Below are 21,527 nucleotides of genomic sequence, written 5' to 3'. Positions count from 1 at the left end.
CTTCAGCAGGGACAGAATTTCATCCAATTATTGTAACTCTATAGATCTCACAGTCAAAAATAGTGCTAACTACTGCATTTTAAGAAACTAATACATTAGATCTTAAATCTGCCACTGGCCCAGAAATAAATTTAACTACAGCTTTTAAAGTACAGCTTTTAAAGATAGTTGGGAGAGGAAAAAAAGGTAGTAATTATCTGAAATATTTAGTTTGCTTTGCACAAATGGCTGGTCTTTGAATATGCCTTGTGGCTTATACAATTAAAAATTACGTGGGAAGAAACGGGGTACAGTCAGAGAGTGGGCAAAGTACATATTAAAAAGAATCACAGAATTTAAAAATTGTGAAATTGATTTCAAATGTGTATTAAAATAAAGTCTTAAAAATTTCTTTTTGAGGCCTTTGGCATTTTTGTAAAGAGCCTGACATTTTGGAAGACATATATAGAAAAACTGTACATATTTTTAATATCCCACTGTTTTAAATTTCTCTGAAAACTTCATCCTTTTCTAGTTTAAATCTTTGTTAATGAGATATGCACTTCTATTAGCTTTGCTACATGAAAGGATCCAATCTCCCTGCATATAAATTTCTGTCATGTGTATGAAACTAGACCACAACCAAGGTAAGAAGTGATTAGACAGCTGCTTATGTAAGATTCCCTTTGAAAAATACACATAATGATGCATGATTTTCTTGGGAAAGCACTACAGGATCATTATCCTGATCACCAGAAAATAAGCACCCTATGGTAAATAACTTTTGATTAAAGTTAAAATGCTTCTGCCTTTTTGCGTAATTCTGTGAAAATTTAGCCAAATTCATCATTAAGCAGTAACTTACTCTCACTGCTCTGATTTACTCTGGCTTTGCGCTCTAAGCAGCTTGGAACTCTCAATTTCATTTTTATAACAAATTCTAACACGTTTTTATTGCAAGGAATACAGAAAAGTATTACTGGCCATTCTCTAACAAAGGAACTGAAATTTTTCATGTCAACAAAACCAATTGAGCCATTAAGTCTTAGATGAGAGAGGCCTATAACAGCAGTCTCCTAGGTATATCATAATGCATCTTTTTACATTCAGGTAGAAACAATTCAGTGAAATTAGCCAGCTGATAAAGATTCTCAAAATAAATTTTCAGTTTCATAGGTCACAGTAGTCTCACATCATCTTTATAGACAGTGAAGAATGACGATATTCCTAGAGTGTTTTTCTCATAAAAACAATTATCTGGAAAAGCTATTATTCACTGAATCAATAGGTATCATAAAAATTCACCTGTGGTACCAAGACACAATGACTTCCCAACTGAATGGAATGTATGATAGGTGTGCTCATCCTCTGATATACTTACTACTATATTATTTATAGTCCAGTTAACACTACAAATTTGATAAAGCTGAGAACCATACTGATTGTAAGTCTGTGCTGGAGATAGATAGAAAGGAAAGGAATACTTGGACATATTATCAATTCCATGGGTAAACAATTTGAAGATAAATAAATATAAAGAAAAAGGGTACACTTGTCATTCTTTTAAATGGCTGAAATGTGTTCTGATGCAAATTTATTTGCCACTATGCAGACCTCCTGTCAACTGGGTAAATGAAGTTGCACAGACAGATATTTACTGCTATGTCATTGCTGCTTCTGTTAGAAACCCAACACTTGAACTCTGGTTCAAGTTCTCCAGGATGACAAGTATATTCTCACATTCACATTTTTAATCTTCTACGGCCCTTCCTTCAGCTGTTGAACAGAAGTAAGCCAGAACAGGGTTATGGTATTTAGAAGAAGCTGCATAATGACTGGAACATGGAATTGTCTTCCGAATTGCCATCTGGGCACCGTAAATGATGCATTCATTTATGTTTCTCTAGGACTATTTTGGATAGCAAGCCCACTGGTGAAACTGTTCGCTTGTTTACCATCTGGATATGACAATGGATAAACTGATATTATTCTCTGGAGAATTTGGGGCCTGGATTAAGCAAAGAAATGTTTAATTTCTTAAAAGGAGCAGTGAACTTGATCTCTCTTATATTTTCTCCACCTATAATCCTTGGCAACTTCACTGTTTTGGCAGACTTAAAGGAAAAGTGGGGAGGACTATACAGAATTTTAAACCTCTTTATACAACTCTCAAGCAGATAATTCAGATATTTTAAGTGTTGGCACTATTACAGTGGCAGGCCCAGAAGTTTCAGTGTTTTTCTGATCCTTAGTAGAAAGGTGTTCTTGATCTTTCTTGGGGAGTGCCAACAAGCCTTGCTAGAAGGTAAGAAGTGTCCTGTCACATGAGAACATAGCAGGATTATGAGTTTTAGGAGCCCAATAAGAGCACAACAGAATTAAGAGAGGAGGGCACCTCCCGTCTCATAGAAGCTAATAAACATCAGACCACGAATGCAAAGATCTGGCCTCTACTATGGAGCTTTCCCAAGAATGGAGCACAAGACAAAGCTCCTACTTCCGTCATCATATCCCTCTATATTAGCAATCATATCCCATTCCTCAGAGGTGTGGTATTTCCTATTTTAGGAAATTTATGACCTAGCAAGGGATAAAAGAAAGTCAGATATTCATCAGATGATGTCAAGGCAAAGTGAAGATTCCTGACTGATCAGCTATCTGATGAGAACAAAAGGAGGATTAGCGAGCTTTTTTTCTTTTTGAAATTACATTGGCCTTCTCAGTAAACCAAGGAACACTGAATGGAAGAAATGTAACCAAGTAAACTATGGCAAAAGATTTCTATTTGAGGCATACTTTTTCATTGCTACAGCTATGAATAACTAATTAGACAATCTCATTATGTAGGTCTCATTATGCAAAGTTACTCATCCATGTCCTAAACTAATACCTTAGTGACATTTACTGTACGTCCCAGCAGTCATTTACATGCCAGAAAAGAAAGTAACCAGTAAAAAGGAGACTTTAACACCATATTTTAATCAGCTTTCCACAAGAAAGGTTTTAAAGTTGGACCCGGTTTCCTTTAGGACTCTGGAAAAACCAATCTCTGTTCTAGGGGAAAAATACAAATTAATAATAATATTTAGATTTCCTCATATTCTTCTTTAGACAGATAAATAGAGAATGCTTTTCTACAGTTCAGGCAGAAGATCTGCATAACCTGCATCTAACCCAAGCCACCTTAAATTATTAAGACTAACACAGAATTTAAAAAGACGAGTGTCAGTCTCTAGAGTACACTGCTGCTTGCAATGATGCCTTTTACAGAGGATATAAGGTTAAAACATGGAAAACAAAGAGAGAACGTGTAAATCTAGGCACTTAAACCGAAATTAAAATGCTGATCCCTCTGACAAAATTACTTATTTACCCATGAAAGAAATAGCTTTAGAAGGCCGATGGCCTTTAAAGAAAGCTTGTATCCAGGAAACAGCAAGAGAAAAGGAAGATTAAAGACTAAAATAAGTACTCATTTAATGCTAGATGTCTAGCAAATACTTTCAGGTGTAATCAGTTTGTCATAGACACAGCAAATTCACTACCCATGATTTTCTATTTCTTCTGATCAAACATAAAAACAAGGCATAACTTATCATTTAATTCCATTAGTAGACATCCAAAGCACTTAATAAGTGCCATAAGTTACTTCTACCATAATTTATCTATTGGCTAATTTGTTCCCGCCGGCTTGTTAGGACCATGACAACAGTTGCAGGGATGTCAATGGAAAACAGCTAATTTTAATGACAATATATTGACAGAAAAGATGAGATAGCTACTTTCAAAACGGGTGAAAAGATCTGTATACGAATTACTAAACCATTTCACAATATTTTCATTTCTATTGCTAAAATTAAATTGACTAAAATGTCAGCGGTCAAAAACATTGCCACAGACTAGTATTATCTATTTGTTATGTAAACATCTGCCCAACAGTGAGATGTATTTTCTACAAGTGGATGTCAAAGAATCTGTGACCCACAATTATATGCAATCAACTTGTGTCTTAAAATTGAGAAAACAAATAATAGCAATACTAGAGTGATTGCACATTTTCAGAGGGGTAGTCAGAAATCTGCTATGTCCTGAAGAGCTATACAACATACTACAACAAGGTTTTGTTTCTCTCTCATTGAGCTTGTCAGGTAGGGACAGATGATGCTACATCCAAGAGTTTGCTGAAAGATGTTTGAATCTATCGTTATACTCCCACAGTCCTAGAGTCAATATATGTCAGCCCAGCTAGAAGGGAATGTAAAGTGGGGGGAAAAGGCATCAACAGCTCTGGAACGCTCCCAGCTTTTTCTTGCTGGAGAAATCTTCAGACAAGTGGTACGGCTGTGACAGCACTGTGCTTTAAAGCTATCTGAACAGAGCATACCTGGGCCAGGGCTTATTTAAAGGACTTCATGAATCAGTTGATTTATCACTGAGCTGCTTTGTCACTTGCTGAAAATTTGGGGATGCCCAAATGTGTTTATTGTTATTAATTTTGTTCCAACAGCAAATCACTCGACTGCAAGATGCACTTGACTGCAGGATGCATTCAACTGCAGTCTTCTGGGGAAATGCTGCTACACCTGCTTTACGCCTTTCATTTGCCCTTAAGTAGTCTGCGCACTGCAAAGTTATATCCAGAGAAAGCTCTATTTCATTAGCAGAGCTCTTGTGATCTCCACACTAGCACAGGTTCTTAGACAAAAATAACACTGTGACAATCAGTCCAACAGTCAAAATTGCATTAGAAAACTTCTAAAATAAGATATTTCCTAGATGATTCAGAATTATTAAGGTCCTTAAAACAATTCTTGATTATCTGATTACATGCCACTGGGACTAGCCAAAAAAAAAAGCTACAGTTCACTACATCAATTTTGAAATTTGAAATTATTTGTGAAATGCACAACACTGACAGAAGCTGGGTTCTCTGCCGGAGTCAGCGATGATGTCACAAATACAGCAATTAATTTTTTAACGAACATTCTATGGGACAGGGTCATTGGATATTCGGTCTATAATACTGACCTGCTTTATTTGCTGAGCAGGAAGAAATTTGGGAAGAACTAACAAGGAGGCAAGACATAGCAGCTTCCTAGATAAGGACTTTAGGGGCAATCTGTATTCTGTCTCCAGTACAGTGTATATCTCCAACAGCATAAACTTTGCTTTGCGATGGCCACGAGTTACCCAGTCAAAAGGAAGAACATACAAACAACAACAAAAAAGACAGGGTTCTTTTATCTTGCTGGGAAGAAGGCAGGGAATGGGGGGGCTATTGTCACTGAATGCCAGTACTATGATGGAGTAAGTAGGCTTTACATAAGTGCATTTGGAAAATGTTCTACAGCATGCTCTCTGTGTTGAATAGATTGAAATACATGAAAAGTAACAAGTAATTCAGTTATTTATAAGTTTTAATAATTCTACTGTTTTCTTTACAGATATAGTTTGCTCACCAAGTTTGCTCATCTAGGGACATCGACCTGAGAGAAAAGCATAAGGCTGGGTAGAGTCTGGGCATAAGTCAGAATTGCTGTGATAATCACAGCTGATGCATAGGGCTAAAAAAACCAGCCTGGACTGAGAGAAAGTATATATTATACCTTAACATTGGTGTTGACAGGAAAAGTAATTTAAAAATTCCTGTCCTGGGATGCTCACTCCAAAACCCCTGCTGTAATGCAGCATCTCCTTAGCTGTACAGCTGCAACTGTTTGAAGGACCACATTAAAATCAGTCTGGCCTTAAAAATCAAAGGAAAACTCCACTGATTCCCCCTTCGGATGAGGTTCTAGTTTTTGTTTTTAACACTAGTCATTCAAGTGGTATGGCTATATGAGCCAATACATAGCTGTAGGCAATAAGCAGGGATGGAAATGAGAGGTCAAAATTTAGTGCTAGGCGTGTTCTTAAGCTGTGTCAACATCAAAACAGGATCTGTTGATCCTGTTTGAAATTTCCTCAAGAACGACTCCATCACAATATTTTTACAGTTGTATTCCTATATAGTTCTCTAGTCTTTCATAGTGGTAGAGAGTATCATACCTGCTGCTTTTACTTCTCATAGGATTAGTATACTTTCCACAGGTTATATTTTAAATTATTCCCCAAACTGATTAATAGTAAAGCTGTCATTGGGTTTTAGTCAGCTAATGCAAATTATTTCAGAAAAAAGGCCACAATTAATTAATTTTCCAAATTAATTAGCATAAAGATTTTCTTAATTTCAAATAATCAAACCCTTAGTCTGTGCCTTTTACAATATTCTGCAAAAATTTTAAACATTTTCTTCCTTTGGAAATATGAGAACTTTGCTGGAAAATATATGTCTTTCACTTCTCCTTTACTGCCTGCACTCCTTAAAGCAGACTGTAGGCTACTGACTACAGGGTTTAAAGTAATCTCAAAACAATAAAGAAACATTGATTTACAATTTAAATGGTTATTTTGCTTCATTTCTTTCCTAACTGCTCAACAGTCAAGGGTCAAATAGAGTCAATTAGGTGCACCAACAAAATATCAGCACTAAACAATTTCTGCTGATTTCCCCTGGCCTCTCAGTATGAACCTCAACTGCTCATCCATCTCTAAACAGTCAAGACAGCAGAACACAAAGTGCTTGTAAAATATCTACAGTCTGAATCAGATTATTTGTTTCTCTTCTTGCACCCTTTTTTTTAAATCTTGGGGAGAGTAAATATCCAATATTCTGCCACGATTTGGCATTCATTTAGTCTTATTCTAACTGTGCAGCCAACCTGGCAACATACTCACCATCAACACAGGATTTTTTAGATTGCTCCTGTTAACCCCATATCAGATCAAACCACTACTGCTTGCTTCACATCTCTTCCAGACGTATTTTTCCCACAAACTGTTAAGAGAGTTTGGGGGGTCACTTGGCTTCTTTCCACAAAAAACAGGAAAAAAATTCCTGCCTTTCTCTCAAAATTTCTACAAGTGTTTTGTTCTTTCTCATTTGGTTTGCCTGTCTGGATCACAGACTCGTCATGACAGTCAACTGCTAGAAACTGTTTTTATTCATAATCACTTCTTTTACCAACCATATCTTAACCTATACTATCCTACTCTTTTACTGAAACCCTCCATCTTAGTCAAATTCTGTACTAAAAGCTGCATAGATAATTTAAGACATTTAAAAATTGTTAATTACACTCAAAGAAATCCTTAATTACCAGAATAATAATCATGATTTTTTATTCACAACATGACCTTACTTTTTATGTCTTTCCCAGTTTCTTCACTATTACAGTACAAGTGGATCATGATTTGAAGCTCTTCTTTGCCATCAGACATTTCTTTTGCAAACAGAAGTTGAGATTTTCACATAACCATATACCTCTAAAAGCAGTTTTATGAAATCAATCTATTCATTTTATGAAATACAAGGGAAGACTTGCTTTAAAATGAATTTTCTTACTGTTTCCTTTATCCTTGTAAGATCTGAAGGATCAAATGTAGTTCTACATTCCGCTATCTCAAACACTTGCTATTTGTCTCATTATTCTCTGTTAACCACCTTGCACTGGCAGTCAGCTACTGTTCAAAATGCTATGTGCTTAAGAAAAAGCACCATATGCTTAAAACACACAGATTATTAAGCTTATTTCTTTTTTCTTAATATTTTTAAGATCTGCGTTTTGGCAGCCATACCTAGAAGACAACTAAAATACTCAGGACACACAAATCCATCTACAAAACTTAATACAAAATCATATACAAATAAATTGTCTTATACTAGCACCTGCTATCCTTAAGTTTAGTTAACAGCATGTTAGTTTCTCCATTAGTAACACCCTTTTTTATGGGTTCTTAACTTTCTGTGCAGTTTAATGTTTTCAGAAAGAATGCCCGCGAACTATAATGGTCCCAGAGCAGCCATTACAGCTGTCAGAGAAATAAGCACTGTTAAACACTCTACACAAGTATTTACAGAGTAGAACTAAAAAGACTCTAAAATAGTCATTACAGTCCATCAGGTAAATAAACAACTTCCTGAAAATGAAAGTTTCTTACTACTGAAGAATTGCTTGATTCATCATAAAACTAAAATATATACATTTTTAGTTTAATTTTCTAGTGACAGTCCTGCCAGTCTCTGTAAACAGTAAAGGGGAGCACTGGGGAAGCTGGGAAAGATACTCTGATTCAGGGAATCATACATCTCCTATGCGGCTTCAGGGATATGGATTGTTTCATTGCCCCTTATTCTGATCAAGCTGATAATCTAATATTCTAGCCTTAAAAAATTAGGCTGTCTTCATACAAGCACAAGTCACAGTGTCAGCTAGATCCATTCACAGATGAGGGGAAATTAGGTCCGTATCACAATTGCATTTTCATGTACGACTACGACATTTATACACAGGCATAATGACTAGAAGTTCAACATGAGCAAAATCAAATACTATTATCATTGGCAAGAAAAGGTAAATGTGAGCTAGCAGCAGAATTGAAAACACCTTCTCAAAATCTCCTGTAAGGGAATAATCTTTGCCAAGAAAAATGTCACAGGCCGGAATACAGTTCAAAACTTTGGTTTAATTATTGCAATGAAAACGTTTATTTTAGTTTATTCTGCTTTATCATAGGAGACAAAAAATACACATTTGGATATTTTATCCTTCTACTGTGCCAGTTAATAAAACAGAAGGGTTTAGCATGATATTTGTGTTGTAAATCCATGTCTAGAAATATCTGGAGCTACCCAATAAAATGACCATCTAAAAACGTTTGAATAAGCAGCTCTTGGAACAGAACTACACCTTTGTTTAAAACTAGCTTCAGAAATCTTGAAATTGTTAAGTAGCAAAAGCCAAAGCCTGTCCTTCAGTGCAATCATAGAAAGCCACAGAGAGTGGACATTTGCTGCAGAGGGTAGGTATAAGGGGGCAAAATATGACACTGTATGAACTAATTTGAAATTATTTTATTTTTATTCCAAATCTCATGCTTAGCACATGATAAGAGAGGTTAGAGTCTCTTCAGAGTGGCATCATCTTTCTGATGCAACTACGGTTTATGACTGACATCCTCAGAAATCATCACTAATTATTCAGCATGCAATGAGCACATTATTACATTTGTAATAATGGTAACAAATATAAGCAGAGTTATAGCATACGTGTTCATGAAGATGGGATTAAAGTTAAGAAATGCTGAAGAGATTTTTTACAATCCAAGTTGGTCAATGTTTTCTCATTTTCAACATGCAAAGACAATGCATCTTATAAAAAATTTATAACTTTTATTTTATAAAAAATAATAATTGACTTAAAGATGTATAGTATGTATAGTATAGTATACTATAGTACTATAGAAATAGTATAGTATTTTGAAGACTACTTTAAAAAGTATAGGTCTCTCAAGCATCTTTACAACCACTGCCTTCAAAAAGTTTGTTCTGATCAGCCCCTTGACCAAGGCAGAGCTATGCTTTCTTGAATATTGGCACTGTTGACTGGATAAGGACCATGCTGTACAACAAATGCAGTATCACAGTGCTGATGCACTACTAAATCATGAGGTGACACACACAGCTGAAATAAATGAGTAATGAAAATGCGTTAAGCTTTTAAATAGCTGCTTAAATTTTGAGATTTTATTCTGAAAATATTTTGCCTCATTTTGACAGGGTTTATCACATAGCTTAAGCAAGTTAAAGAAATTTTCCAGTTTAAAACAGCAAATGCCATCACATTTAGAGAACATTCTTTTTGAATTCCAGGTCCCAGTGCATACTGCAATGTGGGCATCAAGGTCACCTACTTAATGGCACACCACAAGAGGTAGGCAGAAGATCAATAATCCTTATTAAAGTATTACTGTGGTTGATAATGACTCTTATAATCTGCCAAAAATTAAGCAATGTAAAATAAAATTCAGTTAACCTATTTATAAACCAACTTCTTAAAGAGGACAGTAATTTTGAGAATCTTAAAATTTTGAGAAAACTTATTATTTCAGTATATTACTACGCTCTCTTTACAAATTGCTCATATAGTGCAAAATATAATTCCGTCAAGTATAATGAGGTGATTAACAGTAAGTCTTTTAATCTTGATACCATGGAAATAAGAAAAACATGCTCTAATTTAAATGATTTGGCAGCAATATAATAGCTCATGCACTTGGCATTACCATACTAATTGTCTAATAGTCTTTTTCATTATCCACTACGGCCCTACACATTGGTATTACAAGAAAGCCAGTAGCTGTGAGAAAAGGTCAGATCCATACCTCTAGATCTATAAGACACCAAAAGGGGTCAAATACTCAGTGAGCAGACAAAATAAAAATCAATGAAGCCGAAAGACCCCAGCAGAGAGGAAATAATTTGACTCTATAACTTCCATATGATTGTTCAAGAAGCATTTCAGGTCAATTATATTAACAGAAAGTGACTGAGTGGGAAGAAGTTAATGATGATCCAGAACTAATTAGCATAGCTATTTTCACTCCATCTTCTACATAGGGAAATGCAGAACATCCACACAGAATCTTTTTTTTTTTTTTTTTGATCAATGATGGAAATTGGCTGAGGACAAAAGGATGTTCGCAACAGCTTATCAGTTTTTAGTGGCAAACCTGGCCTCTAAGATGAAAAAAAAAATAAATACAGAAATTAATAATAACTTCAAATTATTAAATAAGCTTTAAAAGGGAAAATTCTAAGCAAAAAAGAACTATATGGTCACTGCAGAATAACATCTATATTAGTTGTTATTTGTGAAGGATGTTTTATATTATGAACTTTACTTCCTTTTATAGAAGTCTTTTCAACTTCAGTCCTCTTGCATTTTTCACATCAGCAGAGGTTTCTGTCTCTCTCTCTCTCTCATGCATACATAGACCCCCATATACACCAATGGGGAAAGTCACAGACTGTTGACAAACATTTTAGTAAGAAACAAAGGTGATTATCTAACTAAAGAAATAGGGGACCTAGTATCCTGGAGTCTACAAAAATAAATCTGAGCCTTTTTAATCAACAGTTCTTCACAGATGGATCACACGTCAATCTTCGAGATGGTATCAGGAAGTAGCAGTTTGGCTGGAAGTCACATTTCCTCTATGCTACCGAAGTTATTCTGACTTCATTCCCTTTTCACTACTTAGCATGTAGGAAACTCTATCCTTACCTGTCTCAAACCAGTGTCTGCTCAAATCTGAATATTTAGACACAATAAATGTGATTTGGAATCACAGCCATTTGTGGTCATGAAAAATCTATCCCTATGTGTGTTAAGACTCAAGTGTGTGACTGGGGCACTTCATATCAAGTAACTACTGATACATGTTTTAATGAGGCTCATTGCATGTTCATCTTGTCTACAAGTACAAATATTAAAAGGGATGTGCATACATTACCGTGTAATTAAGCAGCAGTCATGAATGATGCTGTCCTCCACAAATATGCCACTCTCTTCATCTGTTTCAATAAGACGACCAGCATGGTACCAATGTACTTGGGTAGTATTGTCAACATACGTTGCGGTACACTGAAATGGCAAGCGATCTCCATGAAAAACCACTTGTCTTTGTGATGGGATCAGCTCAAAAAGAGGAAGTTCCAAAGGTCCAGCTGCAGGGGAAAAAGAAAAAAAAAATTCACCTTCCTTACTTAGGAATAGCAAACTGCCTGTAACACACCTTTTAAAATTAACCATGCTTTTAACAGTCATCCTTCTTTTGAACGAACTTCACATAATAAAAATATTTGTAATATTTGTATTCTATAGCATAGTAATATCAAAGACAATTATGAGTTCTATAGTACCCTTTTTTCCAGAAAAGATGAAAAGTTTTGTGCACAGAACAAAGCACACAGTTAATCAGTAGACCTTCACTTCTTTGATGAAACAGAATAAAAAAACCTCCAAAACCATTAGCTACATGCCAGGTGAACTGTGCACCCATCAAGCATAGAACAGATTTCTTTTGACTTCTCCAGCAAATAGATTTGAATCATTTAATTGTTTCATTTAATGGTGTGAGCTCATACATTGCTTCTGCGTTTCCTTTAACTAAAAGTGATAGCTGCCTAGAAAAGTATATCCTTTTCCACTTCCAACTAGCCCAGTACCTTTCACCATCTTGATGTTAATTCGATCTCCCCTGGGTGTTGTTAATTACATTTCAGCTATTTAACAGAAAAATATACTGTCTTTCCCCAAGAAATTCCTAATAATAATAACAGTGTGTATTCTAAGCAGAATCTTGCAAAGAACAGCTGCTATCATCACTTTGTCATACACAAATGCTGAAGCATGATTAAAAAAAATAAGTAACATTGTAAGTTTGGAAGGAATGTGCATTTTTGGGCTGGAAATCTATTAATTTCACAGATCTGACATTGATTGAAGGCCATATCCCTTATGACTGAATCTCTACTGTAGTTTTTGTTTTCTTCCATTTGTATTGCTAAATCCTGAACTATATTAATACAATTTCTGTAAAATACTTTCTCAGCACTGTGAGATTAAAGAAAAAATCTTATTTTCTTTCTTCTTGCTCCCTTTAGGCATGAGAAGACAACTGCTACCTGCCATACTTTGTTACCACCACACAAAACTCTAATAGTAATAAAAACACTAAAGATTCTCATCTGTGACTGATGAACACACTAACATGCATTTCTTGCACAATAATTTCTAAAATACAACCTTTTCACCCCACCTGCAATGCCAAAATGACTGACTGAGCCTTGGTCACTTTATGTTGGGTCACTTCATAACTGCAATCTTATCTTAAACACAATGCCTACAGTCCTGCCCCTCGGAAATCCTTTCAACTTGAAGATTTAGCTTAAAATTAGCTTTGAAAATTTTTCTTCTCCCTTATTCTTCTTATGTTTTCCTTTAAAGGCCTCTCATCATTAATATCAATCCAGCCTACAGGTTGTCAGTTGAAAGGTCACCCTTCCAAATTTGCACCAGTAGCGCCTATCTCAAACATCTATTTTTTCTGACAAGTACTTTTAACTTTTTTTCCATTTCACTGCTCACCATTTTATCTTCCTTAAACTTTCTCCTCAGAAGCCTCCCTTGCCCATAATAAATACAGATGAACGTAACCATGCCTAACCAGATTGCAAGCCACAATCGCTGGTTCTAGAATTGCTAAAATTTGTGGACAATCAAGAGCGTTTGTTCCTCTCCTTACTCAGCACCCCAACCTAACATGCGTCTTTATGTCATTGGAACCGTAAAATTGTACTTATAAAGCTAGCTTTGGGCCTTTGATGCTATTGGGGACTTTAAATGTTAAATAATACATATATATAATATGTTTATCAGGAATGTTGGTCAGCATGACACGGAGATTTTTACATGACTGAATATATGGTATCCCTGTAACACAGCAAGGATTAAGGGAACTTCTCGTACTGCCTACTGCAGTGGTCGGCTGTGACTATAAAGGATGGGCTTCAGCTATCCTTCCTTACAAGTGTATACATCTTGTCACTTGTCTACTGATTGTGCCTGTTGTTCGTGGACAGGGATGCGTTAGTAAAAATTCCTTGGAATATCATCAGTATTTTAATATAATCTTTAACTTATAACTAAAGGAAGAGAAAGAAAACCAGATTAACACCTTGTTTATGATAGATGCATGACTCACCTTATAATTTACATAAAAATTATCACTAGAAGATGGAGAGAACCTCTCTCTCGCTCTCTTTCTCTCTCTCCCCAAAAGACTGCAATTTCTGTGTTGCATTATGAGGTCAATTATGGAATATAAGCATAAGTTATGGTGTGGAATTTAGCCAAAAATTAACTGAATGATCTGTTTTCCTGGCCAAATTCAAATCCCCTTGACCAAAAATTATGAAAATGGAGTCCATAAAAATTAAACTTAGTGTGACAACCATAACAGCAACATATGGTTATAGCAGAAATATGATATTTTTCATGAATACAGTCATTTCTAACTGAGGATACTGTACCTTGTCAAATATAAGTTTTTGCTCATGCAATGAGTGACACACTGTGTCAGGAGGCTATAAAGTAGTAGAGTGTGAAATAGAGTATCACTATTTCTTAAGCTGAATAACTGGTATGGCATATGAATGTAGTGTAAGAGTAACACTGAATTTATCTCTGCCTTTAAAGTTGGGCTCTGAGGCTCTTCAGCTACCACTTGTCACTCAGCCTTGGGAATCAGATCAAACCCAGAAATGGAGGAAGAATGAAGTGTTCTGCACAGATTTCTAAATTAATGATCAGAAGCAAATGAAACCTTTTTCAGTGCAGGATATTGAGGAGAAAATGATCTTTTGATTGACATCAACATATCAGCGATCTGCTCAATTTTTTCTTTGCAAATCTGTCTAAGTGCCAACAAAGATGCCAAGTGAATGAAACATACTATTGCCTTACTAGTAGGTTGGCTTACTGGCCCTTCTGACCAGTTGAACTCTTTCAGAATGTATATACTTGGTTTGGCCAAATTGACAAAATAATTCTGCAAACTCATTTTCAAAGTGAAACTAGTAAATTTTCTACGGATTATGTCATCTGCAGAGCATGGGGTGCATTTACGTACTGCTACAAAACATCTGCTTTTAATGGGCATGATGTCTATGAAAAAATGACTTAAGCCAGAGTTAATCTTCAGTTGTTTTCTAGTGATAATCATGATTTAAATTACTCAGGCTGATTCTGCAACTATTACACATGCAAGAGTCCCAGATGACTTCAGTGACACAGCTCACAGATATAAGGATTAATTATATAAATAAGAGTTTCTGGATTAGGGCCAATATCCTTTATCCTGAACGGCTATCAAATGATTGTATAGTTCCATTAGCATCAGTTGGAAATACTTATCTTAAATCCATAATCCAATAATCCTTCAAATTAAGAATAAAAATAAAAGTATTTACTAATTCTCTACTCATGTTTTCAAGCTTGAATTTGGGAATAAAGTAAAAAGTAGGAAAGACAGAAATTCTGAAAGTATTTTAAATGATTTAGCATTGATTTGATAGCACTTGAAATACAGGAGCTCTGACAGTCATAACCTGACATGAGAGAGGCTTACTTATTGATTATGTGATTACTGAAGGCTAAACAAATATATAAGATCTCTGATGCCCTGATATGTATACAACGACAACGCACCCATATGTCAGTGTTACTGCTGAGCTTTATAATGCCTCATAAGATTAAAAATAATTTACAATCTACTCCCATATCTTGAGAGGAGGATTATTTGGATGGTCTTTAAAAAAAAATTGAAATATATTCCATGGTTCTCCTTCCAAGCCAATACACTCTGCAGCCCTCAGGTTTGGAGTCAGCACTACCATCTGCAAGGGAGAGGTGTGAATCTCCTATAGACATTTAGATCAAGGGCTGCTCAAGTATTTTACAGTCATTACCTATCTTCTCTCTCTAGTCAGCACTAAACCATGATTGCAGCAGAGCACCACAGGAATCACTGATTGCAGCATGAATCTAAAGGTCTAACCCCTCATTACAATAATTACATCTTTTTCTTTATCTCTCACTTCTCAGCAGAAAAGGATTTTGTTGACTGAAGGCCAGATTCTTTATGTTATCCCATCATGTATTTCAGATTAGCTCTAGAATACCAAGCACAGATGGAGGAGGAATCAGGTTACACAAATACCACTGAATTAGAACATCACTTAAGAGCCCTTCTCACAGAAAGTACATCCATGAACATTTTAATGCTGGCGTTGTCCCAAAACATACACAAAATTGAAATAGAAAAAAGAAGTGATTTTAATAATCATTAGCTAAAATATGAAAAACAGCAAGGTACACTGATGCTCTGTTGGTATGTTCTAATGTGTAAGCCTTAATAACTTTTCAAAATAATTTATGACATGCACTTTAAATACCTTCTGCCTCTTTCCTTATATCTCATCTCTCAGGATTTTAAAAATCGTTCTATTTTCCATCTCGTTTTGGCCTTCTCTTCTGTTTATTGTTTTAAAAGATGGAAAGGAAAAGAACGTGAAGGAAATACTACAGCTGGACACACATGGAAGACGGGAGCCTGTAAAAGACATCACATACAATGCATCTCTACCTTGTGTTTCAGTTACGTTTTAAATACACCCCTTTGTATGGGATCACGCTTGAAATGTATGCACTTGCAATGAACAAGTCATGACTGTTTTCTGGATGAATGATAAAAAGCAAAAGAGTAAGCACCACAGACAGCCCACGCATTAGATACAGAGAGCTCTTCCAAACACAATAGCAAGCTGGCCAATCATTGGCCAAAGATACTGGAGATACAATCAGAGAAAATGAAACTGCGCCCTACCTCCAATCAAGTTTGTTGCATTTTCTTTGGCACAAGCAATATGTAGCCCGAGCAGTATAACTCTCTGTAGTAAAAAAGTTAGCAAGTGCGTAATCCTGGTTACTGCACTAGAGCATTCAGCTTACCATCAAGTATTACACAACTTCCTGAAATATATTTTCTGGGTGCTATTTCCTGGCTTTGATACTGACAGCTGGTCATATAACCACAAAGGGGAAAATCCGTGGGTTCCTCCAGGTTGCCCATATTTCAGTGCAGTTTTACAAAGCTCATGTCTCAGGATACAGCACTGACTTCTGCCTCTCCCTTGGGAGAACATGCAGTTTGCTACAGAGTAACACAAGCTTCAGGAACAGAAAAAAACAGAGGTTGGCATTTTGCTTCTTGTTAATCACTTGATTTATTGTATTGCCAATGGGCTTTTTATTTGAACGGAGTGTGCCCACTGAGTGTAGCACATCCTGCTGACAAAAGTGTGAGTTAGAGCTCTAATATTTGTATACAGTCTCAGTGGGATAGAAATGTGCATGGAAAGCACAGCAAGAGGAAGCTGGAAGTGAGGACAAAGTAAAGGAACAAGTCCAATAAAAAAGACAGATGAAAAATTGAAGGAAAATAAGGAATAACAAATTCAAAAACATTAGTTTAAAATCTGAATCGCTGAGGAAGCAGATTACATTTGTTGATATTGACTGAACGGAACTAAAGAAAACAGTGATCTGAGTTGCTCCGGAGCCCAGTTCTGCCAAGAAGGGGAGGTGCCAGTAAACCTATACCAATTTCCATATTGCAAAATTTGCTGAGAATAACAAAAGGTTTGGTGTAGAAGGTCACAAATGCCAAGGAAGTCGAGCATGAATAGAGAACTGGAGCCAAGGTTCAGTTTTAATAAAAGCCTAGCCTGGCTCCAATTTTAACATAATATCAAGAAAACACAGATGCCAAGAGGTACTAAACACATCAAAATGAATTAAGCATTTTGGGCTTGGGAAAGGAAGGCTGTGTACTATATTCATGTCCTGTGCACTGCAGAAAAAGCAGAGCTTCCATTCATGTAATAGATGCTTGTTTCCATCCGCTTCGTAATGCTGGCAGGATAAGGTGTATTCCACACCATTTTATCAATCTCTTCTACTGTCATACACTTTCTTTAGAGAGTAACATAAACTAGATGTAGTTCTTTGCAGCATCTCATAAATAAATCACAGCTTTATGTTTACTTTGTAACGCCAAATGCAACACCAAAACGCTGAAATGTAACTGAATAGAGGTATTGCTAACTTATGAGAAAGACTTTAGGCGTGTATACATGGGCATACTATTTTACTTTCTGTTATAAATTTTGTGTTACTTTTTCTCCTGCTGACTTCTGTAAAGGCATCAAAGCTGAGAAAAAGGAGAGGGAGAGTAGAGTATGTCTCTTGAACAGCCAAACCAGAATCAGTGAACTGCGGCGCTGATAAGAAGGTAGATGCTGCTACAGGGAGCTGGACAGAAGTAGCAATCCTAGGATTTATCCTGAATGAGCTAGAAGTATTACAAGCCCAGGCTGTTACACTCCACCGCGTCAGTTATCTGGGCTAGCTAACCTCATAAATGTACTCCATATCTACAAAATAGAAGATTAAAGAAAATCTTATTTGTATGGCAGCCCCACCAAGAAACACTTGGATTCCATAACTTCTCAGACTTATTTAATTAAGATAAATTACACCTGTGCATACCCTAGAGGAAGGTGGTAAACTGCAAGAAAAATTGCAATTCAGCTTAGTCACTTTTAGCAAATCCAAGCAGGCAGATGATAAGTCTAACCATGGCAAAGCAATTTAACCCTTCTTTATCTCCAGTAGTTTTTCCAAAATTTCCAAGCCCATGTGAAAATAAATGATCAAATTTGCACTGAATTTAGAGACTGGTATGTTGTGTCCATTACAATCACTTTGATTGAGGGAGCAGTGAAAAAACTCTCATTTACTGATAATAATAGTGATTTACTGATAATAGCAGTGATTTTCTTGTAGGCAAACAGAGGTAGAGAAATAAAGAGGTAGCAGGTTTTATTCAATAGCATTTAACATAAATACAAAATATCATAATATTAATTTGTAAAATGGCAACACCTACTTGAAAACTTTCCACAATAGGAAATGCAAGATTTCAGTCCAATTAATTAATTGAAATCATTACCAGCATGCATGCAAACTAAAGTCCTGATCTTGCATTGGCATATCTAGCAGAAATTTCAAAGAAAGGGCAAAGAGATTTTTCATAAAAAAATTCTTCCTTGTGAGATAAAGGAAGAACGCCACTTTTCATTTTCTTATATTCAATTTGTCCCCAAAAGTCATTTTTAGACATTGGGGATCAGTATTTGAATATGTTTGCCACATCCTGAAACCTGAAGACTGTGACATATTTACAGCTATGACATCAGAAGATTCATCATCGTGAGGAAATTCCTCCACTGGACAGAGTCAGAAACCATTACCAGAAAGACAATTTTGATCACTCAAATTTATCCTTACAGCAAGCAAGCTGGCAGGCTCACAGCTATGCACATTCATTATAGCTTACGGTTAATAAAAATGGCTAAGCAGTGGCAAGGCTAGAGCACCCATCTCTACGAAATGCACTGGAGATCAACTTTATCCATCTTGGAGATCAGCTTTATCCATCTGGGGCATGCAGAGGTAGCACTGATGTCTCTGAACGTTGCAGCCCCACCAGTCACCTTCTCTTTGTCTCCTCCTCTGGCGCCAAGAGCGTCGCAGGAGTGGCGGTGGCTGCCCCCCACCGCCCACAGTCCAGCAGGCTGGCTGACTACCCCTCTGCGCTGCGGGAGGGCCCAGCAAGGAAGAAATAGAAATAACCGATAGTCCCGTTGAAGGCAGAACTTGTGAATTTTCTTTTCCAAACTCCCCTTGGCCCAGCTGATAGTTATCATTAGTAACTGCAGATCTACACAGCCTTTTATTCATAATTTTATAGATATATTAAAGAAAGTGATGCATGATAAAAGGTGCTATAAAAACATGAAATATCACTACAGTATACTCTACTTAATTAGAACATCGGATGTAAGGGTGGAGGCTTTATCGGGAATTTTCCCAACAAAACAATTAAGACTAATTGCAACGCAGTGGAGTAAGTACTGCTTACTGGGCATTCTTAATATAGGTTTGGTAAAGAAGCTTAAATAATTTTACCTAGGAATTAATACTGTAGCATTTTACTCAAGTTTTTAATGTACATGTTATCATGTTAAAATTGAAGAATATATTTTCCTGGATACTCCCCGGGCCTTAGTCAAGGCTTGCTGTGCTTCCCGTTGCCTTGCTCATGAGCAATGAGGTTTTGGAGACATCCAGTCAAGGCTCCGGGGGTAGAAGCTTTGAAGATTAAAGAAGCTTCTTTTTGCTAATCTTCTCCTCCCTACATCTTCGTAGCTAAATTTTCCTTTAGTTATTCTGCATGCTTTTTGGAACAAGCAGGCAAAAAGAATAATCAGACAGAACTGTACACTAAAAACTGCTGATGTAGTTTAAGAATAAGCTACAGGAAGAAAACCAAATGGGTCTGTTTCCAGAATCTAAACCAGCAGAATTTCAGGGGTGAAAAATTCCATTTTCATGTGTGAGCACAGATGCAAGAATATATGTGATAAAAAAACTCTTCCTTTACATTTCTCAAATTACTGTTTTAACATTTCTATTCTTCACATTTAGTAGTTTTGAATGTTATTAATTTCATGCTCCCAATCTTGCAGTGGCGTTCTAAATTACCACTAAAGAAAATCGAATAATAACGTATAACATTAAACGTAGTACACAATATTCCTTTTTCCAGTTTGAGAGTGGCCACATTTGGATGGGATATCTGAGATATGGAGCCAAAGGTGGTTTAGCATTCCTGGTCTCAAACTATGAAATGGCTACCTACTGAAAGCCATTTGATAGTATGCAAAATGGGCCGCTTAGCTCTGGCAGAAAATGAATTTACCACATCTATCTTTGAAAGATCCAAAATTTACTGTTACATCATATGATTTATATACAATCTGTTACCATTCATATTTTGTTATTAAAAAAAACCCTGAATTGCTAACAATGTAAAACAGAAACAATTGCAAGAGGATTTAACGATAGCTAATTGTATCACTATTCATATCTTGCAAAGCCTAATCCTGTGAAAGGTTACTAATGTGCAAATTCCTATTTAAATATAATTAGACCTATTCATATGATTAGGCACTCCCTGTAGAATTGCAGCTGAAGTCTTGATCCTGCATATTCTTGAAGACAATGATGCTCTGCATGAATGCAGCAGGCTATCTGTAGGCTGCCAAGAAACTGCAGGATTGGAATCTAAATCTGGATAATTAATCTATCATTCTTTGTACTTGAGAGTTTGAGTTTAGTCCATTACTACACACTGAAAAAATCCACAGTTCAATATTTACATTGTGTTAATGCAGTAAAAATGACTTGTAAATGAAGAAAGAAATGGTTGAAACTATAATCTCAAGCCCATCCCTAAGTTTAAGTAAATAAGAAATGGGGCCAAAATGTTTTCTCTACACAGTGACAGAAATAAATGATGAAAACGTGTACCTTGTTAACTTTGAGCTGGTTTTTGCTATTGCAATATACTTCATGTAGGAAGGAAAACTTTTAAAGACAAATCTATGTACAGATGCATACAATTACTGTTTTAAGACTTGAATGACAATGTAGATAATTCATTTTTGTCACAATATGAAAAAAGCAAATTCAAATCCCATTTCTCAGCCAATCCCTGGCACAAATTGTTTAACATTATTCGTATAAAAGCTGATACAGAATGATGCTGAATGCATTCTGTTGATTTCAGGATTAAAATTAAATGCCAAAAAAGTCTCCTTTCAGAGATAAAATTTCCCAGTATCAGTCTCTTTTTTTTCTATTTTTGGCATATCTCTTCCAAAGCTCTTCCTATTACACAGTGGAAACAGACTTACTCTGTTACGGATAAAGGGAAAAGGATGTGCAAACACATCAGGTAAAATTATAAGGACATTTCAACATACATTGGATATAAAAAATCACGATTTCACCACTACTGAGAAAGTAGTTAGAGCCACCCTGTATTTTAAGAAAATATTCCAATGAAAGGAGCTGCATCAAAAAAGGGAAGTACCTTATATCAGAAATATATAAAGGAAAAATGTTCTCCTTTTTTCC

The 21,527-nt window shown here is 35.9% G+C and overlaps 1 protein-coding gene across 2 annotated transcripts in view; it reads right to left on the bottom strand.

Moving 5' to 3' along the window:
- Positions 1–21,527, bottom strand: part of LOC104145966 (adhesion G protein-coupled receptor A3) — a 281,143-nt gene that overhangs the window by 142,755 nt on the left and 116,861 nt on the right. For both annotated transcript variants that reach the window (XM_068949979.1, XM_068949980.1), the window contains exon 7: positions 11,374–11,587. In XM_068949979.1, the coding sequence (XP_068806080.1) occupies positions 11,374–11,587 (214 nt within the window). The remainder of the gene's footprint in view (positions 1–11,373; positions 11,588–21,527) is intronic.

Source organism: Struthio camelus, chromosome 7 (genome assembly GCF_040807025.1).
Source record: "Struthio camelus isolate bStrCam1 chromosome 7, bStrCam1.hap1, whole genome shotgun sequence".
Lineage (NCBI taxonomy): Eukaryota > Metazoa > Chordata > Aves > Struthioniformes > Struthionidae > Struthio > Struthio camelus.
The sequence above is the reverse complement of the archived record's forward strand: the minus strand, read 5'-3'. Positions and strand labels throughout refer to the sequence as shown.